This window comes from Panicum hallii, chromosome 4, assembly GCF_002211085.1.
Source record: "Panicum hallii strain FIL2 chromosome 4, PHallii_v3.1, whole genome shotgun sequence".
NCBI lineage: Eukaryota > Viridiplantae > Streptophyta > Magnoliopsida > Poales > Poaceae > Panicum > Panicum hallii.
In genome coordinates, this window is record NC_038045.1 from 4,674,736 (window position 1) to 4,693,827 (window position 19,092).

Here is a 19,092-nt window from a genome sequence, read left to right on the forward strand (position 1 = left end):
AACGGGCTCTTCTCTTGGTGGGCTCTACTCCATGGGCTATGTTGGGGCCTGTGTTGGGCCAGTGATCGGGCAGGTCAGATCCGGCCCGTAAGCCCACGGAATCTGTGAGAGTGTTGGCACAGATGGGGACGAGGGACGGCGGGCCCACAGTGACAGGGCCCTCCAACCAACCAATCTCACGAGTTACGAGGGGGATCGTGACGGACACGGCTGCCTCTGTCAGTGACTCAGCTGTGGAGTGGGCTGTTTCCCGTTCCGTCACGGCTTGCCTTGCTCGTCGCCAAACCAATTGCCAACGCAACGCAGCGGCAGCGCCGCCGAGGACGAGCCCGCCGGGACGTTCCCTCCACCCGCCGCTCCGGAGTGCGCTGCCGCCGCCGTGATCTCCGTCGTGCGGACCGGAGATCCATCCGCCCATTCATTCATCCGGGAGCCAATTGGTCTCCTCAGGTGCTAAGAGGTGGTACGGTCTTAGTTCCCAACCAGATCCAAGTCTCTCTGTCTCTATCTCTATATTCATTCAGTTTGTTGTGGATTTTTATACTGCGTTGTGCCCTGTTAGTCCAAATCCATCCGTCTATCATGTTTTGGCTAGGTTCGTTTGCTTCTTCAGGCTTAGGATCGCCACACTCGACTTTTTGAGGTCCAGTGCACTGCAGCTTATTTTCCAAACAAAATCGTCGGGATTCAAGTGAACCTAGTGCGGGTTCCGCAACTTTTTGTGCCGTTCGTGCAGAGAGTATAAACAAAAGCAAACACCTTTTGCAATGGTTATCTTATATGGCGCACTGATATATTAAGAAAAATCAGTCAGAACCTACTACTCATATGAAGATGAACGTGAGTACGAATCCCAGGTTGAAATAAATCCAGGAGTTAGAATAGATTTTCTAGTTTCTACACATCTTTAGCTCATTAAGGAAAAAACCAGTACAGAGAAGTAGACTGTTATCAGGTTGAGCGCCCTAAGGAACCTGTTGAGAAGACGTTCTTTGTCATTGTTTGACCTTCCTCACTCGTTACTCGTACACTTGATGCTGTTTCGTACTATGTTTTTTCTCTTCTATTGTTTGCTCTTATTATTTCTTAGTTAAAAAAAAGTTCTTGAATGACAGCTTTTTACTGCTAATAAAGGTGTAGTTTGGTTCTGTTATCTTATTCTCTTCTTTTCATGCTGTAGTACAAGCTATAGATATGATCTATAGTCATGGGGTTCCCATTATTCAATATTTTTTCTATCCTTTTGCAATTGGATTCAAATAGGTTCCTAGTAACCTCAAATGGATATGATCTATAGTCATGGGGTAGGATTGACAATATTAATAGCAGGAAATTGGATGCTTCTTTTTTAGTGAGATTTTTCCCCACATATTCCTCTTTGTTTAGTGCCCGTAAAAGGGCTGCCATCTACTTTTAATATGTAGTAGATGACTGCTCGTATTTTCATAAGAGGGCAATACTGCCATGGTTTGACAAGTAATGAGGCAGAGCTAGTTTTTCTTTAGCTCATCTTCTGGCATTGGATCTAAGAGCGCAATGGCGATGCCAAGCTAATCGTGGCAATATCAAACTAATGTGGCCTATGTGTTCTACTGCGCTTACACAATATAATAATTTTAGTTTTCTATTATTTTCACCATGTCCTTTGTGTAGTAGCAAATGCAATACAATATTGCTAGTTCATTAGTAAATATTTATGTTGTATGATCAGTGATTAGAAAAACTAGGTCATTTTTGCAATCCCATTAATCTCTTAAGTATTCTTACAAATTGATTTTGTAATTTTAGGCTGAGTCATCAACGCTATCCTAAATCAATGAAGGGCTGGGGTTTTCTGTTGTTATCTCTACATGTTTTTTCATGCCTAGTTAGTGGTGTTGCCTCTGGTCGCACGAGCCCTTATGTGCGTACAGAGTTCCCGTCTACGGATATACCACTAGAAAGTGAATGGTTTGCAATTCCAAAGGGATACAATGCACCGCAGCAGGTAAATAGCTTTGTCACCAGACTCCAGCTAATTGTCAGTGTTATCATTGTATACTCTGCTTAGTGCTTACATCATGATGTTTCAGGTTCATATCACTCAAGGTGACTATGATGGAAAGGCAGTTATAGTATCTTGGGTTACTCCAGAAGAACCCGGGCCAAGTGAAGTGTTTTATGGCAAGAAGGAGAAGCAATACGACCAGAAAGCAGAAGGCACAACAACAAATTATACGTTTTACGACTACAAATCTGGATACATACACCACTGTCTTGTTGATGGCCTTGAGGTAATATGCTAATAGGCTTCATTTTCCTTCTCATATATTCTTATGTTATATTCTTATCCAAAATGTTTGCCATGCACACTGTTCACCCTGCTAAATGTGATAGCTGAAATGCAACGCTTCTAGATAGAGATGACATCTCTTGTTTAAAGAAAATCTATTAGTCCAGCTACTTTTTACAATGCTATTTGTGCAGCTATCACTCAATTATTATTAGTCCTGGCCACATAATTTTTATTTATCGAAATTCAGTTGTACAAGGTTATTTTATTTGAACATAACGTGCAGCTATTGAAATTGATTTGAGACATTTTCTCATTTCTGCAGAGCTAGTCTTTAGCCCTTTCTTTACATTGTGAGTTCCTATGTAAACTTCCAAAAATATGCTATAACTTTACTGTTTGCACTTTGCAGTATAACACTAAATATTATTATAAGATTGGAAGTGGAGATTCAGCTCGAGAATTTTGGTTTGAAACACCTCCAGCAATTGATCCAGATGCATCATACACATTTGGCATCATAGGTTTGTCTTTTCTTATTTAACTATTATTAATTTTGGTTCCCTGCATATTGCTGTTTAATTGCATTGGAACTCGAACAACTCCTGCCCTAGACACAGAGCTGCAGTTGAGCACAAGCATATGATGATTTTGGTCAGTTTAAACTATGTAATGATTGAGCATGGCTAATGGCTATATTTACAATCTTACCTGAGTTTGTATCCTGAAATCACTCCCAAATGCATTCTGTCCTTCCATAAAAAGCATTCTGGTAGAGTAGAAAAATAAATAGTTATCATGGACAGAAATTAGGTGAATGATATTGCCATAGTATTAGCTGTTCAGCGCTTTGGGCAGCTTTATCTCAACACTTCCTGTCTCTGTTGTTCCAGGTGATCTGGGGCAAACATTTAATTCTCTATCAACTCTTCAACATTATGAGAAAACCGGAGGACAAACTGTTCTATTTGTTGGGGACTTGTCATATGCTGATAGATATGAACATGATGATGGCATTCGTTGGGATTCTTGGGGTCGACTTGTTGAACGCAGTACTGCATACCAGCCATGGATTTGGAATTCTGGAAACCATGAAATAGAATACAGGCCTGATCTGGTAATTTATATTCACATGTTTGCATTTTTTTTACTGGTGAAAGCCCCAGACAATGATAACAAGTTGGCAAAATTCCCGACATTTATGGCCTATCCTCTGGAAGCTTTTCTGTGTTATTGTTTCTTGTTTAAGCATGCTCAAGCGATGGCAAGTGCGACTAAAGGGTCACTGTAGAGAGTTCGCGATATAGACTGTAATGATGTTCTTGTTAGTTAGGTTGTCAGTTGTAACTACCTATTATGGCTGTGTGGTTTCATACCTTGCCAAGGATTTATTCTTATAACATTATCACATGACCAGAGCAACACCTTCCATTTGAACATAACTGCCTAAACCTGCTTTTAAAAGGAAAATTTTACTGATGCCTGTTGTCTTTTTGTTCAGCGACTCTATCTCTATTATTATTTGATATTTTCAGGGAGAAACTTCTACATTTAAGCCATATCTGCATAGATATATGACTCCATACTTGGCATCAAAGAGCAGTTCTCCTATGTGGTATGCTGTCAGGCGTGCATCTGCTCATATTATCGTGTTGTCTAGCTACTCACCATTTGGTAACATGCTCTTCCAGCTCGCTTTGTTTTGTTTCTTCCATGCAATATTGTGATATTTAAAGTCATTTGTCTGTTACAGTTTGATACTTTGATTTCTATATCTATGATTTCTTTTGGTTTTGGTGAAAGTTTGAAGCTGCAACTAAGTGTTATGAACTTGTAACTTTTAGTGTTGTGTGTTAACAGGTATTGACGCTTCCTTAATGAATAGAAGACTACAGTAGTCCCTTTATATTGACATCATATATATTGCTAGATTTCAGAAGCATGTTTGATTTAGTAGCTGGATAGCTTTTTACTGAGTTAACTGATTTGTTAGTTTTTTGTGGCATATTCCGATTCAAGTATGTGTCCTAACTTCTGAACTTACTTCTGATGTTTATTAGTAAAATACACTCCTCAATGGTGGTGGCTGAAGAATGAACTCAAGCGCGTGGACAGGGAGAAGACACCTTGGCTTATAGTTCTCATGCATTCTCCCATGTACAACAGCAATGAGGCACATTATATGGAGGGTGAGAGTATGAGGGATGCTTTTGAGAAATGGTTTGTGAAGTACAAGGTCGACTTGGTATTTGCAGGGCATGTTCATGCTTATGAGAGATCAGTAAGTTCTTCCATTCAGCAAAGTGTCCTCCATTTGGCGTGGTAGACAAGCTGAGCATGGTCCGGATTTCGTGAATTTGTTCCTTTGGAGTTGAATTAGAGATTTGAATGTTAATTTCTCATTGGTACCTTATAAATTACTTGCAGTACCGCATTTCAAATGTCAACTACAACATAACATCGGGGAATCGATATCCAGTGCCAGACAAATCTGCTCCTGTTTACATAACTGTTGGTGATGGAGGCAACCAGGAAGGACTTGCTTCAAGGTGAGAGGAAATAGCCAAACTTATTATTGGTACTATTTCGTTTACTGAACTCTTACACCCATCTGGCCTAGTAGCCACAAGGTTTGTGGTGTTTGAGGCCATGGTTTGAACTTTCAAGTCCGTGCTCACCTCAGCATCGGAGATACACAGTTCCTCCTGCGCATTATTGCTTCTTCCTTTTCTTTAGCAAGCTCTTAAGAGGCTTGCCTGATGAGCTAACCCACCATGACGCAGGTTTAATGACCCCCAGCCAGACTACTCTGCATTCAGGGAGGCCAGTTACGGCCATTCAATTTTACAACTGAAAAACAGGACTCATGCTGTCTACCAGTGGAATAGAAATGACGATGGGAATAACGTTCCAGCAGACACCGTGGTGTTTCATAACCAACACTGGTGAGTGCCCTGCTAACGGCTTTTATCTAGGGCAATTATTGTTCTAACTGTAATGTTCATCGGTTGCTTCTTTTATGAGCTTAATACCCTGCCAGTTTGTCCTGATAGTCAGACTATAACCTTTCATAATCTGCAATTGTTTTTCGAAGCTCTGACTGCTGATGCCATCCATCTGATTGAACGGACATTGTTTGCCCGCAGGACAAGCAGCACGCGCCGCAGGAGGCTGAAGAAGAACCATTTCCATCTCGAGAACCTCGAGGATCTGATCTCCCTATTCTAGGAGAGCTGGCTAGTCCTGCCCGCTGCGCGGCATGGCCTTCATGGAGCAATGGCCGAATAGCACCGTTGCTAGTGTCCGGTGCTCTTCGGAGCAGCAAGGCCGGCGATCAGACCAGCCATTGCAAGTCCAGCAACCCGACTTCAGGCCAAAGCAGTCATGCTGACCCCTGTGGATCTGAATGCTGGACTGTATGAATATAGCGAGAAATAATACGAGGTTCGTCGTCGTCAGTACAGATGTGATCACTTTACATACAATGAACATCATTTCCCACCCTTGTCCGGGAACCATGCATTTCCTCTTGTCGGCGTCGTTGCCAGTGGGAATTCGTTGTCTGTGGATTACTCCCTCTCCATTTCGTCACGGGATTATGATCCTGATGTGGACACATGCTGGCGCTATGAATTCCCCCTTCCCGTCGAGAAACGGGCAGGTGCCAAGTGTGGCAGGTCAAGTAGACCGTTCTTAAATCCACAGACCTGGCCCAATCCCATGAAGGCAGCCAGCCCCCGAATTGGCAATGACTAGTTCCTGCTTGACCGGTTGCTTTCGAGTTTCAACACCTTTTTTAATAGTCTGCGTTCTCTGCCCAGCCAACTCTCTTTCTTATATCGGTCACGCGTCACCTGAGCAGCTCATTGCCGTTCCGTTCGAGCCGTCCACGTCAGAATCGTAATCTAGTGCCGTTTCACCGAATCGTCCGCGTCACAGTCGGAATCCACGTGCTCTTCGCTTTATGATTCGGACAGTTAAATCCATGCCACAAAGAAAAGCCCTGTTTTCTGCCCCTCTGGAAAATCGAAAAAAAAAAAGATCAAACACAGCATCCTACCTGTGGTTCAAAAACTTTCATCCAAAGAATTTTAAACCGGCAAGTGGCTCAGGGCGCTTCACGATCGACGTGGCCAGAAGCTCGCGCCAGGAGGAGAGCGGCTTTCCCAAGAACGGAAAGCCCCGTCGCCGCAAGCAGTGTCACGAGAAGAGAGAGTTCTTCGCCGCCAACTCCAACCAAGAGCGAATCCAACTGCCACGGAAATGATAAACTACGCTAGATCCGAGCTGTGCAAGAGACCACACCTTGATCAGGCTCCCCTCCTCCTCCTCCGCTTAGCAGTTAAACAACCGTGCAAATATTCCCTCAGGATAAGCCCGGGCATTAATAAAACCACCCACCTGGTGGTCAGGTGGTGGTCTAGCCAAGCCCTGCTCGTACCGCACAGCTCCGCATGGTGACTCGGATCCGAGACGGTCACCTGAGCGCGTCTGGAGGAACCGACCGGCGAGGCGGGCTTGCCCTGGCAGCGGCGGCGCCGCCGGCCGCCACCGCTTGGCGCACGGTAAAGGGCGCCGTGTTGGCGCGGCCGCGGGCCAGGCGGACAGGGACCGACTGCCGCCGCGTCAGCGGGCCGCGCCCGGACAACGGCAAGTGGGCCAATAAACGAGACCGGCGACGCGCGACGGCGACCGGCAGGGATCATGGGTTGGCAGGTTGCTGCATGCCGCCGTGTGGGGGAGTGGTTTGTTTCGCAGGATGCAATTCAATTCATTTGTCTATTTGTTACAATTCTCTCGAGAGTTCCTCCTTTTTTCCGAGTCGAATTTAACAACGTCCGCATGGTATTCCAATTCCGGTGATTCGCTGACACATGTTCAGACGTTGCTGCTAGTACTTCCGCGGAATCGTTGGGCTAAAAAATAGCACGCCCTCTCAAGCCATGAAAGAACATCAACGACCGTTGGTGTCACGGTCTCAACGGCGAAGGAGCCCTGCTCCTGCAGGTCAAACTCCGTTGCCTTGGCAAGCGGGAAAGGTAAACGATGCTGCCCCATGCCCGTTGGCCATCGCCCCGGTTCATACCTGGTCACCTTGTTTCCGAATCCGTACAAAGCTGGGGGAGAAAGCGTCCAAGGTCAGGCGTGCATTGAACTTCCCTTTCCGGAATATATCGTGATGTTTATGCAGAAGAGCAGGTTGGGTGGTCTCGCCGAAATGCCTTTTCCTGCAGAGCAGGGCATGGACTTTTGCGAAATGAAAAAGGTACGAATTGACGAATGCTCGTCTAGTATGCATGTACTAGACCAATCCAGCTGGCCCAGCAAGTAACGCAGGAATCTCTTTTGCTCAAGGAGATCGGTTGGAGGATCGTATGGCATATGGACGCATTATTGAGTGTGGAGTGGACGCCACCCCACTAGGACTGGTCTTTCGAAAAACAAAAGCTATGACCAAATCGAATTCTTGTAATCCTTTTACCTGCTGGTTTGTTGCGAATTTGAGTGAATGAACTGTTTTCTTCATTTAAAAAATGAACCGTTTTCTTGAGGAACTGAGAATTGCAAGCGAAATGCGAACATTTTCGACCTGTGAGTAACATATTGTCACCACACAAATTCTCGCTATACCAGCTAGGGCATGACAATTTTGTACAGATTTTTCTTGATTTTTGACATATGAATGCAGCTATCGAATTTTCACGGTCATAAAAAATTGCGCAGCACAGCACACTGACAGAAAAGGCTGCCACTGAGATACGAATACGACAGGGGCTACGCCGTTGGATCTGGATCCAACGGCCAGGATCACCCCGCGCCCCGCCCCGTGGAGCTGTCGCTGGCGCTTGGTGCAAGGCAATAACCACAACCCGTTTCCAATTCCATTGCCCATTTCTTTTCCATTTCTGTCTCTCTTTCTCGTCGCCGCCCCCGTCGCCACCACCACCACTTCCCTCCCCTCCCACCCGCACCCGCCGCGCGCCTCCCCCATTCGCCTCGATTTCGCCGGCGATGTACGGCAACGACAACTGGATCAACAGCTACCTCGACGCCATCCTCGATGCCGGCAAGGGCGCTGCGGGCGCGGGCGCGGGCGCGGGCGGCGCCGCCGCCAGGGGCCGTGGCGGAGGCGGCGTCGGCGTCGGCGGCGGGTACGGAGACCGGCCCTCGCTGCTCCTCCGCGAGCGCGGCCACTTCTCCCCCGCCCGCTACTTCGTCGAGGAGGTCATCACCGGGTACGACGAGACGGACCTCTACAAGACCTGGCTCCGGGTACGCGCTCGCGGCGCGGCTCCGCTCCTTCCCCCAGGCGTGCGCCGTGGGCGGAGGGTGGGCACGCGCTCCGAATCCCTGGCTCCCCTGCTCGCCGCCGTTCTTCCTTGGCTGGTGATCCGCGGGATGTGCTGATCGATCTGTGTGTTGTGTGTGACCGCGCGTGCACGTGGTGGGTGGGCGCAGGCGAACGCGATGCGGAGCCCGCAGGAGAAGAACACGCGCCTGGAGAACATGACCTGGAGGATCTGGAACCTCGCCAGGAAGAAGAAGGAGGTGCGACTTTTCGCTCTTGGTTCGTTTCTTCTCTCTCTTCGTGCTGCTTGTTTTGTTCCTGATGATGCGGTACGAGAGGATGTGTGCCCATCCGTTTTCGATAATTCAATACAGACGTTGGGCCCCCGAAAGAGGAGCAGTGGGTTAGATTAGCAGTTAGTGGTGCATTTTAGAGAGCACCGGGATCTGTTCGATAGAATGCAATGATCATACACTCATCCAGCTATGGTCCTTCTCGATGAGCAGTATTGTGCCAGAAGTGCCCCAATGATGGGGAACATTATGCCAAGCCTTTCAAGTTTCATGTGTAATCGGATTATGTGAGTTAGCTATTATCATCACCTGGCCTCCTGTTTGTCATCTTCCCCCCCCCCCCCCCCGGTAACTTCTCACACTGTCTAATTTGCTTGATAAAGTGGTATAATGTGAAGAACATACAGGCATACATCACCTCCCTTATAGATGTATGGATACACTGACTGCAAAGCTTTCTACTAAGCAGCCACTCATATTAGTCTATTTTTGTTTTCATCAGCGACAATACTAACAGATAAAGTGAGACTGGTGAAATTTAGCTTGAAACACTATAGATCTAGATAGAAAGATGGAGCAAAAGTGTTTTTTGCTGCTATCGGTGTCAATACAATCCACAATAAAATATTATGGGCGATGGAATGATATGCTTTTCCTTTGGAAAATCTGTAATAATTGCATACTCATGTTGGTTAGTAGAGTGCAGGCCACGTGGTGTTCTCCCACATATTCTGAAAAGGAAAATTTCTTTTGCTAATAGAAAATTATGGAGAAATGCACTGGACAATGATTTTGGCAGGTGGAGGGTCCATTTAGGTTGTTTCTGTATTGCAACCTCAAAACTCAAAAGCCAAGAAGTTCAGCTATCAAGACTAAATTTCTACCTTTTACGCACAAATCCTAATATTCCATTTTCTTTTATCAATTCCAAGAGTTTTTTCTTCTGCATTTAATTCTGTCCCTTTAAGTCCATTCATCATTCAATGCCAGTAAAACGGCTGAGGTGTGCTTCATGTGGTCAAAATAGACTGAAGATTTTAATCTGTAGTAGACTAAGAATATCTTACACGGCAACCCCCCACCCCCCCCCCCCCCCGCCGCCCCCCCCCCCAAAAAAAAAATCTGGAAACATTCTCAATGGTCTTCTCCATTCCTGGTTGCCATTTCTTATCTGCTGCCTGGAAAGTATATTGGAAGTTCCATTTACACTCCACTAAACCTATAATTTGAGATCTGTTTGGATGAACAAGCAGAAGTGGAACCTTCAATTGATAAGGACATTCCTGCAGAGCAACTTTTGTGCACACCTTATTTCAAGGTCTTCAATGTGTATTCGGATTTTAATTTGATGAAGATTTATTATGGGCAAAAATGGCTATGTAGCATCTACAACTCATTATCAATGCAGCGTTGAAAGATTTTGGCACATTTTAATTCTGCTCAAAGATCAGTATGTCAGTCTTTTTACCGCTATGTTAATATCCAGCATACTTTCTACAAATTTTTCACATTCTGAAGACAAATGGGGTTGAGTGGCACTACCTCCGTTCTTAAATATATGACACCGTTGACTTTTTTACTCAAACTTTGACCAATGATATTTATTTAATGAATTAGTTAAACAAAGTAAAATAAGTACCAGTACGTCTATCATCAAAAGTACTTTAGATTTAACTTGTAGTTTTATCTATTTGCATAAATATTTGTAGAAAAGATGAAGAGTCAAACGAATGAAAAAAAGTCAAAGCTGCAACAAACCCTTCTTGTGGTATTTGACTGAAGTGTTCATTTTCAGACGCTACCATTTCCCTCCTTTTTCTTAGAATTTGCAGTTACTCTTAGTTACCTGCAATACAGGCACCAAGGGCTTATAACTTAGATGATCTGGAGTCCGGAATGCTTGGGATATATAGATACAAGATAAATTATTGTTGCTGTGCTCTTATCCGCTGGCTTGATGACAACCTTATTAAGCACTATAAGCAAGTTTTTTTTTGTGCACTTGGTGCATTGGGTATTTTGACTTCTAATCTGATATATTGTCGTCAAATGTAGATTTGATGCCAGTTTACTTTCACATTTCCACCTTATATGATAATTACATCATCACTTATATTTGAACTTCTATCTCTTTCAATTAATGTAGTGTTTGTTTGTTACATAAATGTTTAAATATTCAGTTTGAGAAAGAGGAAGCCAGTCGCTTGTCAAAACGCCGTCTAGAGACTGAGAAGCAACGAAATGATGCTACTGCAGATATGTCTGAAGATCTCTTTGAAGGAGTGAAGGGAGAGGATGCTGGTGATCCTTCTGTTGCCTATGGTGATAGCACAACTGGGAACACACCTAAGATCAGTTCATTTGACAAGCTATACATAGTGTTGATCAGGTATGGAGTATTTTGTTTAGCAACTTCTTACTGTATATTTTTTTATACTTCGATGTAAACTTGTAAAGTACATGTTACAGATTGATTAAGTTGCATGTGATTTATTCATCATCTAATGAGATGCTATTCATAATTGTTGCAAAATGATATACAGTAAATTGAAGAAGGTTAATAAATTTATACCATTGCGTGCCAAGAGGTCCTCTGTCTATTGCCCCAAAACACACACACAAGGAAACCAACTTCCTAACCTGAACAGTGCACAGTGTTTATACTATTAGTATTGTTGGTTTCACATGGTGTCCATGTAGCCTGGTTTAAATATGATGTAATCCTTTGGCTAGTTGGTATTTTTAATGTAATCTATTTGCCATTAAATTTGTGTTATGATGTATTGTACTGTAGCCTTCATGGCCTGATTCGTGGAGAGAATATGGAGCTTGGCCGTGATTCAGATACTGGTGGCCAGGTAATAGTATTGTCAATGCTTTTAATTATAGAAGCAAGTAAAAGTGTTTCTTCCTTTCTTCAGAATGAATAACTCAAGCCATACCCTATAATTAAGTGGAGCGGCTGTCACTTGCATTTTATCCTTCGAAAATATCCACTAAAAGAATATCATACAAGGCATGATTTCACTTGCATCCATTATGTGCTGTTTCATAGGTCAAATACGTCGTGGAACTTGCTAAAGCATTAAGTTCATCTCCTGGAGTTTACCGTGTTGATCTATTGACAAGACAAATCTTAGCCCCAAATTTTGACCGTGGCTACGGTGAACCAGATGAGATGCTGGCTTTGACAAGCTTCAAGAACTTAAAATTTGAAAGAGGAGAGAACAGTGGTGCACATATCATCAGAATACCGTTTGGCCCCAAAGACAAGCATCTAGCTAAAGAAAATATCTGGCCTTTCATTCAAGAATTTGTTGATGGTGCACTGGGTCATGTAGTGCGGATGTCAAAAACAATAGGCGAAGAAATTGGCAGTGGGTGTCCAGTTTGGCCTGCTGTGATCCATGGCCATTATGCCAGTGCAGGAGTTGCTGCTACCCTACTATCTGGAGCGCTCAATGTTCCTATGGTGTTTACAGGGCATTTTCTTGGGAAAGATAAGTTGGAAGGGCTTCTCAAGCAAGGGAGACAAACAAGGGAACAAATAAACATGACATACAAAATAATGCGCCGAATTGAGGCAGAGGAGTTGTCTCTCGATGCTTCCGAAATAGTTATCGCAAGCACAAGGCAAGAGATAGAAGAGCAGTGGAACTTGTATGACGGTTTTGAGGTCATGCTTGCAAGGAAGCTCCGTGCACTAGTCAAACGTGGTGCTAACTGTTTTGGTCGCTATATGCCTCGTATGGTTGTGAGTAAACACTATTACTCTGTTTTCTTGAACAATCAATTATTACTAGCACAGTAGCACTTATGCGAACTGTATTTCTTGGATGCTTGTTGTTTTCATCTATTATAGAGGTTTAAAACACTTTAGTTCTCTATTACTTGCTCTGCAGATAATTCCTCCAGGTGTTGAATTCGGCCACATCATTCATGATTTTGATTTGTACGGAGATGAAGATAGCCCGTCTCCAGCCTCTGAGGATCCATCTATTTGGTTTGAGGTTGTGAAATTATCCTCAGATTTGTACTCGCAAGACCTCACTTTTTATTTGACTTATTCAATAACTGATATTAGCAGTGACTTGTTTATTCCTATTAATCCTATGTTATGTTTAAAGCTTGTGTGCTGATGATATGTTTGTGATGGCAGATAATGCGATTCTTCACAAATCCTAGGAAACCTATGATTCTGGCTATTGCCCGTCCATATGCTGAAAAGAATATTACAACGCTTGTGAAGGCATTTGGTGAATGCCATCCATTGAGAGAGCTTGCTAACCTTGTAAGATAAGACTAAGAACCTAACATTTTCGTGTTTCAGACATATCATGCTCCAATATCATAAGTATTAAAGCTGTCAATAATCTAGAATTTTGACACTCTTTTCCTTCACCTTTTGATTTTGCATTCCAGACATTGATAATGGGTAACCGTGAGGCGATTTCCAAAATGAATAAAGTCAGTGCAGCTGTTTTGACATCGGTGCTTACATTGATTGATGAATATGATTTATATGGTCAAGTGGCATACCCAAAGCATCACAAGCACTCTGAAATTCCTGATATTTATCGTTTAGCAGCAAGAACAAAGGTATATTGTTTTTAGCAAAGAAAATTGGTGGTGCCATATTTTTTCCCCCTTCGATTGAATGCCAAAAACTTGAAGTAGTTTGCCTTTGATAGTTATCTTTTTAAAATTTTCTTTCAACAAGTATTCATGATTATATACAAGTGTGCAATACAGTAGGTGTTTTCTTATTTTAAATGGCATTCACCAGTACAAGTTTTCTTTTTATATGTATGTCAATACTGACATCATCTGTTGAACATCTGCAGGGCACTTTTGTAAATGTTGCTTACTTTGAGCAATTTGGTGTCACATTGATAGAGGTCATAACTATTGAAATCGAAATTCATTTTTGTATCCCATATCATTTATGTATCCTTACCACCTATCTGCTCATTTGGTGAGCAGGCTGCCATGCATGGGTTGCCTGTAATTGCAACAAAAAATGGGGCTCCTGTTGAAATCCATCAGGTTGATGAATAACATTGCACCATTTCTTGAATTAATATCTTACCAACTTACAGCTGTAACAGACTGCATCTTTTCTCGCAGGTTCTGGACAATGGTCTTCTTGTTGATCCCCATGATCAGCATTCAATCGCAGATGCCCTCTATAAGATGCTTTCTGAAAAGCAGTTTTGGTCAAGATGTCGAGAGAATGGACTGAAAAATATACACCAATTTTCTTGGCCTGAACATTGCAAGAATTACTTGTCAAGGATATTAACTCTTGGCCCAAGGCATCCTGCTTTTGGGAACAAAGAAGACCAGAAGGTGCCTGTGAACTGCAGGAGGCATATCCTTGTTATTGCTGTGGACTCTGTTAGCAAGGAAGATTTAATTCAAATTATCAGAAATTCTATCGAGGCTACTCGCACCGGAACTTTGTCGGGTTCGACAGGTTTCGTGCTGTCGACTTCATTGACAATAGCAGAGATACGTTCTCTAATAAAATACACAGGCATGCGCCCTACAGATTTTGATGCCTTCATATGCAATGGTGGGAGTGATATATATTATCCTTCACAGTCTAATGATGTGCCAAGTAATTCTCTTGTTACATTTGCATTGGACAATAATTACCGATCACATATCGAGTATCGTTGGGGAGGGGAGGGTTTAAGGAAGTACTTGGTTAAGTGGGCTTCTTCAGTAGTAGAGAGAAGGGGAAGAACTGAAAAGCAAGTCATATTTGAAGATTCGGAACACTCTTCAACATACTGTCTAGCATTTAGAGTGGTTAATCCAAATCATGTAAGCTTCTTTCCAGAATTTTCTAGTTTGGTTGAAAATTTACTCATTCATTATTTGGGCCATTCAGATTCATTGCTTTATTACAGTTCATTATACAACATTTTAGTTTCTAACTTTGTTTATATATTGTAGTTGCCTCCTTTGAAAGAGCTGCAAAAGTTGATGAGAATCCAGTCACTACGTTGTCATGCTCTGTATAACCATGGTGCTACCAGGCTATCCGTAATTCCAATTCATGCATCACGATCTCAGGCTCTAAGGTTTGGTGCTTAATTTTTCTTCATTCTTCTATTATTTAAATTGTTCCTTTTTTTCTAGAGGAATCATTTATCTTCTGTTGCAAATTAGTTGCAATATAATTTAATGCGAATACTTTTTTTTATTATAAAACTGTTTCAAGATGTGAATTTCTTATTTCCTTTTTATGAGAAAAATTGAATCATTGCCATCATAAAAGGTGCCAATTGAATATACCACCGTGACAATGACCTATAGCGCCAGAGACCACATTTCAAGGCCACACTGGATTCTATTTATGAACTTGGCGACCATTGTGATGGCACTGAGCAATATTCTCCACATTGGATGGTTTATTCCAAATTTCCAATGATAAACATTTTCAATAGAAGATTAGACATAGTGGGAGTGTGAAACCTTACCTTAGTGCTTTGTTTGGGTCCCAGCTGATTATCTATAACCAAGGTTATACCAAAACTGGTAGTGGATCTTACCTACTTAGTCTCATAACCCGCCGGTTTGATGGAAAATGATTGGGAACTGGGTTGTTACCAGAATATAATAGGGAATCTATAACTTGGTCAAAATGGGTCAGGATCAGATATAAATAGGTGTTAAATATCCGAACCAGTTTAAATTCAGATGGGTGAAAAGCAATTTGACTATAAGTAAGCCTAGCTAAGTAAGAAATCCTATAAGTGCAACCTTGAGTACAGAACTCCAGTGCTACTGGCTACATTGAGTGTTTAAGTTGATGGTACAAGTTTTTTTTTCCTTAAAGAAAAAGGAATGTTTTCTATATTTATACCTGTCAAATATTTGCTGCAGACCAAAAATCGTCAGCTCTTTTGCAATAGTGAATACTGCCACCCATTAATAAAATGTACATTGATGCGGGATCAGTACTCTTTGATTGTGTGGTCTCTTTGGGGAATGTTTTATGTATTTAATTTCCACATGCACCTTGCAGCGAACCTGTGTGCAAACCTAGTAACACAATTTTCTATTATAGGTATTTGTCAATTCGCTGGGGCATGGAGTTGCCAGATGCTGTTGTTATCGTTGGCGAATCCGGTGATTCTGATTATGAAGAACTGTTTGGAGGTCTTCACAAGACAATCATCCTTAAGGGTGGATTCAATACTCCTGCAAATAGAATCCATACGGTCAGAAGGTACCCTTTACAGGATGTTGTTGCTCTTGATAGCTCAAATATCATTGGAATTGAGGGTTTCAGCAGTGGTGACATCAGGTCTGCAATGCAACAGCTTGGTATACCCACACAATGACACCAAGTGCGCTCTGTTTTGTTATTAATAGAAAGAAAGAAACAAAGAAATGGACAATACAAATATACGATACAAATACTATCATTTCCACTCTAATGGAAATGCCCGATCTTGCCTGCCAGTCATTTAGTGTATGTGGTCCCTACTTGGGGCTGTGAATGACATTCCCCTGGATCCTCACATTGGAATTTTTGGAGTGAAGAACGTGTTAATGGATACACCAAGCTGTACAGACGAAACAAATTTGTTCAAATGTTGATAGTAAAAACATCTTATGGAAGCATTTTCAGCAAACAAGCTTCCAATATACCAAAGCTGGCCGAGCTCGCAATTTTCCATCACCGCGGGAGTTGAGTGTATGATTACTGTGCAACCCTCTAAACTCTTTTTTAATTTTTGCTCTAGGAGGGGTGCCTTATAATTGTGTAAATACTTTGTGCCACAATTGAGCATTATACATATATACGTTTTTTTTGTGTGTGTGTTTTCACATATTATATTATATGCAAAAAATGTTTCTTTTGTTGCGTGTTTTTACAACAGCCTGTGGTTACATCATTAATAACCGTATCTATCTGCTGCTGTAGTGGTTATGAAATTATTGTGGCAACTATAGTGCTCTTACCAAACTATGACCTCATTATTATGTAAACCCTTGCATTATCTATTTATCTACATAGACATAAGTGTTGATATGCCTTGCACTCAAAGCAGCTGCTACGTTTGGTGTAGTAGCTGCAACAATTACACCATGTGCATGTGCTTTTCTTCTAGCACTATCCCAGGGATGATCACCTTCCATACCCATCTTTTCAATGAAAAACATTTTTACTTCCTTTTGCCATTTGTTTGACCTGATTTGGTCCCATGTTGCTTGTTTTTCTGAATTCATAGAATCGTTTCGTTTAGCTTTTTTCCACTGTATTAAAGAGTTTGGTATTGATGGTAACCGATATCAGTTCTGAAAAACTGGAGAGCAGTTGGACTGATTGGTTATCGGTTTGTGGTTGGCCATCTATATCAGGAACGACTGTGATACGTCTGCTTTTCTTGAACACATACATGAAATAATATCAGAATCAAAGTCGTGACAGCTATGGGTATTTGTATATATGCATTAGGTGGCTAGCAGATGGTGAAAGTGTTGCCCAAGAGAACCGAGCGTAGCTCGGATGGCTAGCGCTGCAGGTGTCCAGGCAGCCCCCCCCCCCCCCCCCCCCCCCCCCCCCCCGATCCTCAGCAATCGCAACCCAGCAGGTGTCTCACCGGGTGCCGAGACGGTGCGTGCGTGGGTGGGTGTGTGTGTGTGGAGGTGTGAGTGGCTCAGTATGGCGTGTCCCGAGACTACTCGAGCAGCCTCGTCTGCGTTGAGTCCGGTCAGCGTGGGCGTCTAACCTCTTACTGACAGGCTAGTGCTCCTGGCTACTTTCAAAAAAAAAATGTTGCCCAAGAAAATGCGGGTTACACGCTTGGTCTCGTTTGTTTCTGCCTTTCTGGTTCATTCCGAGGAGCAGTTGCCATTTCTGTACACAACTTCATGTAACAGAACAAGTGCCAAGCTCACCAAGCATGCCTTTATAGTCCAATATATGCTTCCACCATTTTGATTACTAGTTGTTTAGGATATGTGTATAGTCTTCAGTGCAAATCTTCAGCCATCGTGTTTTCTCTAAGTACATCACTGCCATGTATCATCCTCGCACAAGAAAGCTAAACTGCGTGCCCAAGGTTGACCACATGCATTTTAGGGTGGCATTTATTGTGTACACGGGGGTTGTCCTACATTTCTAGATGAGCAACCACAAGCCCTCAGTTTCGTACGTTCATTCGCACCAAGATCTTCGGTATGTACCTTGGAATCCTATAATCCTACTGCGCTGGCCCGTTTACGTATCCTTGTGTGATACGAAACTGATAGATCATACATAGAATGTCGAGGATGATAGTTTTGTGGCGAAAATGGACGATAGTAGCATATGAATGTCGCTAGATCATACATAGAATCAAGAATCTACGTCCTGATAGTTTTGTCAACATACGAAAATGGATGATACCCATAAGCATCTAAAAGTTTAGTCATTCTAATCCGACATCCTTTCACCCTGCGATACGTTAAGTGATGTAATAGTTAACGGATAGTCTTATATGATTAATTACTGTATTGAATCATTTTGAAAGCAGAGTACGTCAAGTCGAAATCGGCATGAACGCGTGTAACAAAGTTCTACAATTTTTCTGTAAAATCTATCAAAATCAACACTGCATATCCTACCTCAGTTGGATTTGACGGTACGCCGAGACATGTATGCATAGGACGTGTTATTAACCATCCTGTGGCACATGTGCTTTGCCACTCATCCAACTTCCAAGTGCAAGACTGCTGCGATAACATGACGGCACCTCAAACAGAAACAGGCGGGATACGCACCGTACCGTGAACCACTTCAAAATTATTTTATCATTCAAAATAGCACATCTTTCCCATGGCCATCGGCATCAGCGAAGAGTTGATGACTGAAGCTGAAGCCATCTCTGACCCTTGCGCGTGCACTGTTCATCGACCCATCATCATTCCCGAATCATCACCGCCGTCAACCTCGCCCGGAACCCGCACGTTTCCAGCTCCAGCTAACACCAGCCAGCCTACACCGGCACACGTCGGGTCACGCCACCGCTTCATGCCCGGCCGGTCGGTCGGAACGCGGGAGCGGGCGGAAGCAGCCCCCGACCCCTCGCCGGATCCGTCGAGGTCGCGGCGGTTGGTTGCGAGCTCCCAACCAACCGGGAAGCCAGGCCAGGAGGTCGGCCGCCGCGCGCGCGCGCTGACGCGGTGGCGCTGGGCCCGCGCTTTTCTCGGCGCCCCGACGGTTGCCCGCACGCCTC

At 43.2% G+C, this 19,092-nt stretch overlaps 2 protein-coding genes across 6 annotated transcripts; both read left to right on the forward strand.

Annotated features, from left to right (window-relative positions):
- Nucleotides 1-253: 253 nt before the first annotated feature.
- On the forward strand, nt 254-5,844 carry LOC112889340 (phosphoenolpyruvate phosphatase). 2 transcript variants are annotated; one of them, XM_025955915.1, is made up of 10 exons: nt 254-460; nt 1,789-1,987; nt 2,073-2,273; nt 2,685-2,796; nt 3,166-3,389; nt 3,808-3,946; nt 4,333-4,553; nt 4,700-4,821; nt 5,056-5,217; nt 5,419-5,844. In XM_025955915.1, exons 2-10 carry the CDS (start codon nt 1,817-1,819, stop codon nt 5,498-5,500), a joined length of 1,434 nt encoding a protein of 477 aa, XP_025811700.1. In that variant the 5' UTR covers nt 254-460; nt 1,789-1,816; the 3' UTR covers nt 5,501-5,844. The 2 variants fall into 2 exon arrangements, with proteins under 2 accessions (XP_025811700.1, XP_025811699.1); XM_025955914.1 differs by having other exon boundaries at nt 255-463.
- A 2,346-nt stretch (nt 5,845-8,190) lies between these two features.
- On the forward strand, nt 8,191-16,684 carry LOC112889701 (probable sucrose-phosphate synthase 3). Of its 4 annotated transcripts, none has more exons than XM_025956452.1 (13): nt 8,191-8,545; nt 8,732-8,840; nt 11,111-11,243; nt 11,649-11,712; nt 11,910-12,608; nt 12,757-12,864; nt 13,014-13,145; nt 13,277-13,453; nt 13,699-13,752; nt 13,838-13,900; nt 13,982-14,683; nt 14,816-14,943; nt 15,933-16,684. In XM_025956452.1, the coding sequence occupies exons 1-13, from the start codon at nt 8,285-8,287 to the stop codon at nt 16,207-16,209; spliced, it is 2,907 nt and encodes a 968-aa protein (XP_025812237.1). In that variant the 5' UTR covers nt 8,191-8,284; the 3' UTR covers nt 16,210-16,684. The 4 variants fall into 4 exon arrangements, with proteins under 4 accessions (XP_025812237.1, XP_025812236.1, XP_025812239.1 ...); XM_025956451.1 differs by having other exon boundaries at nt 8,732-8,821; nt 11,035-11,243; XM_025956454.1 differs by having other exon boundaries at nt 8,509-8,545; nt 8,732-8,821.
- The last annotated feature ends 2,408 nt before the right edge of the window (nt 16,685-19,092 follow it).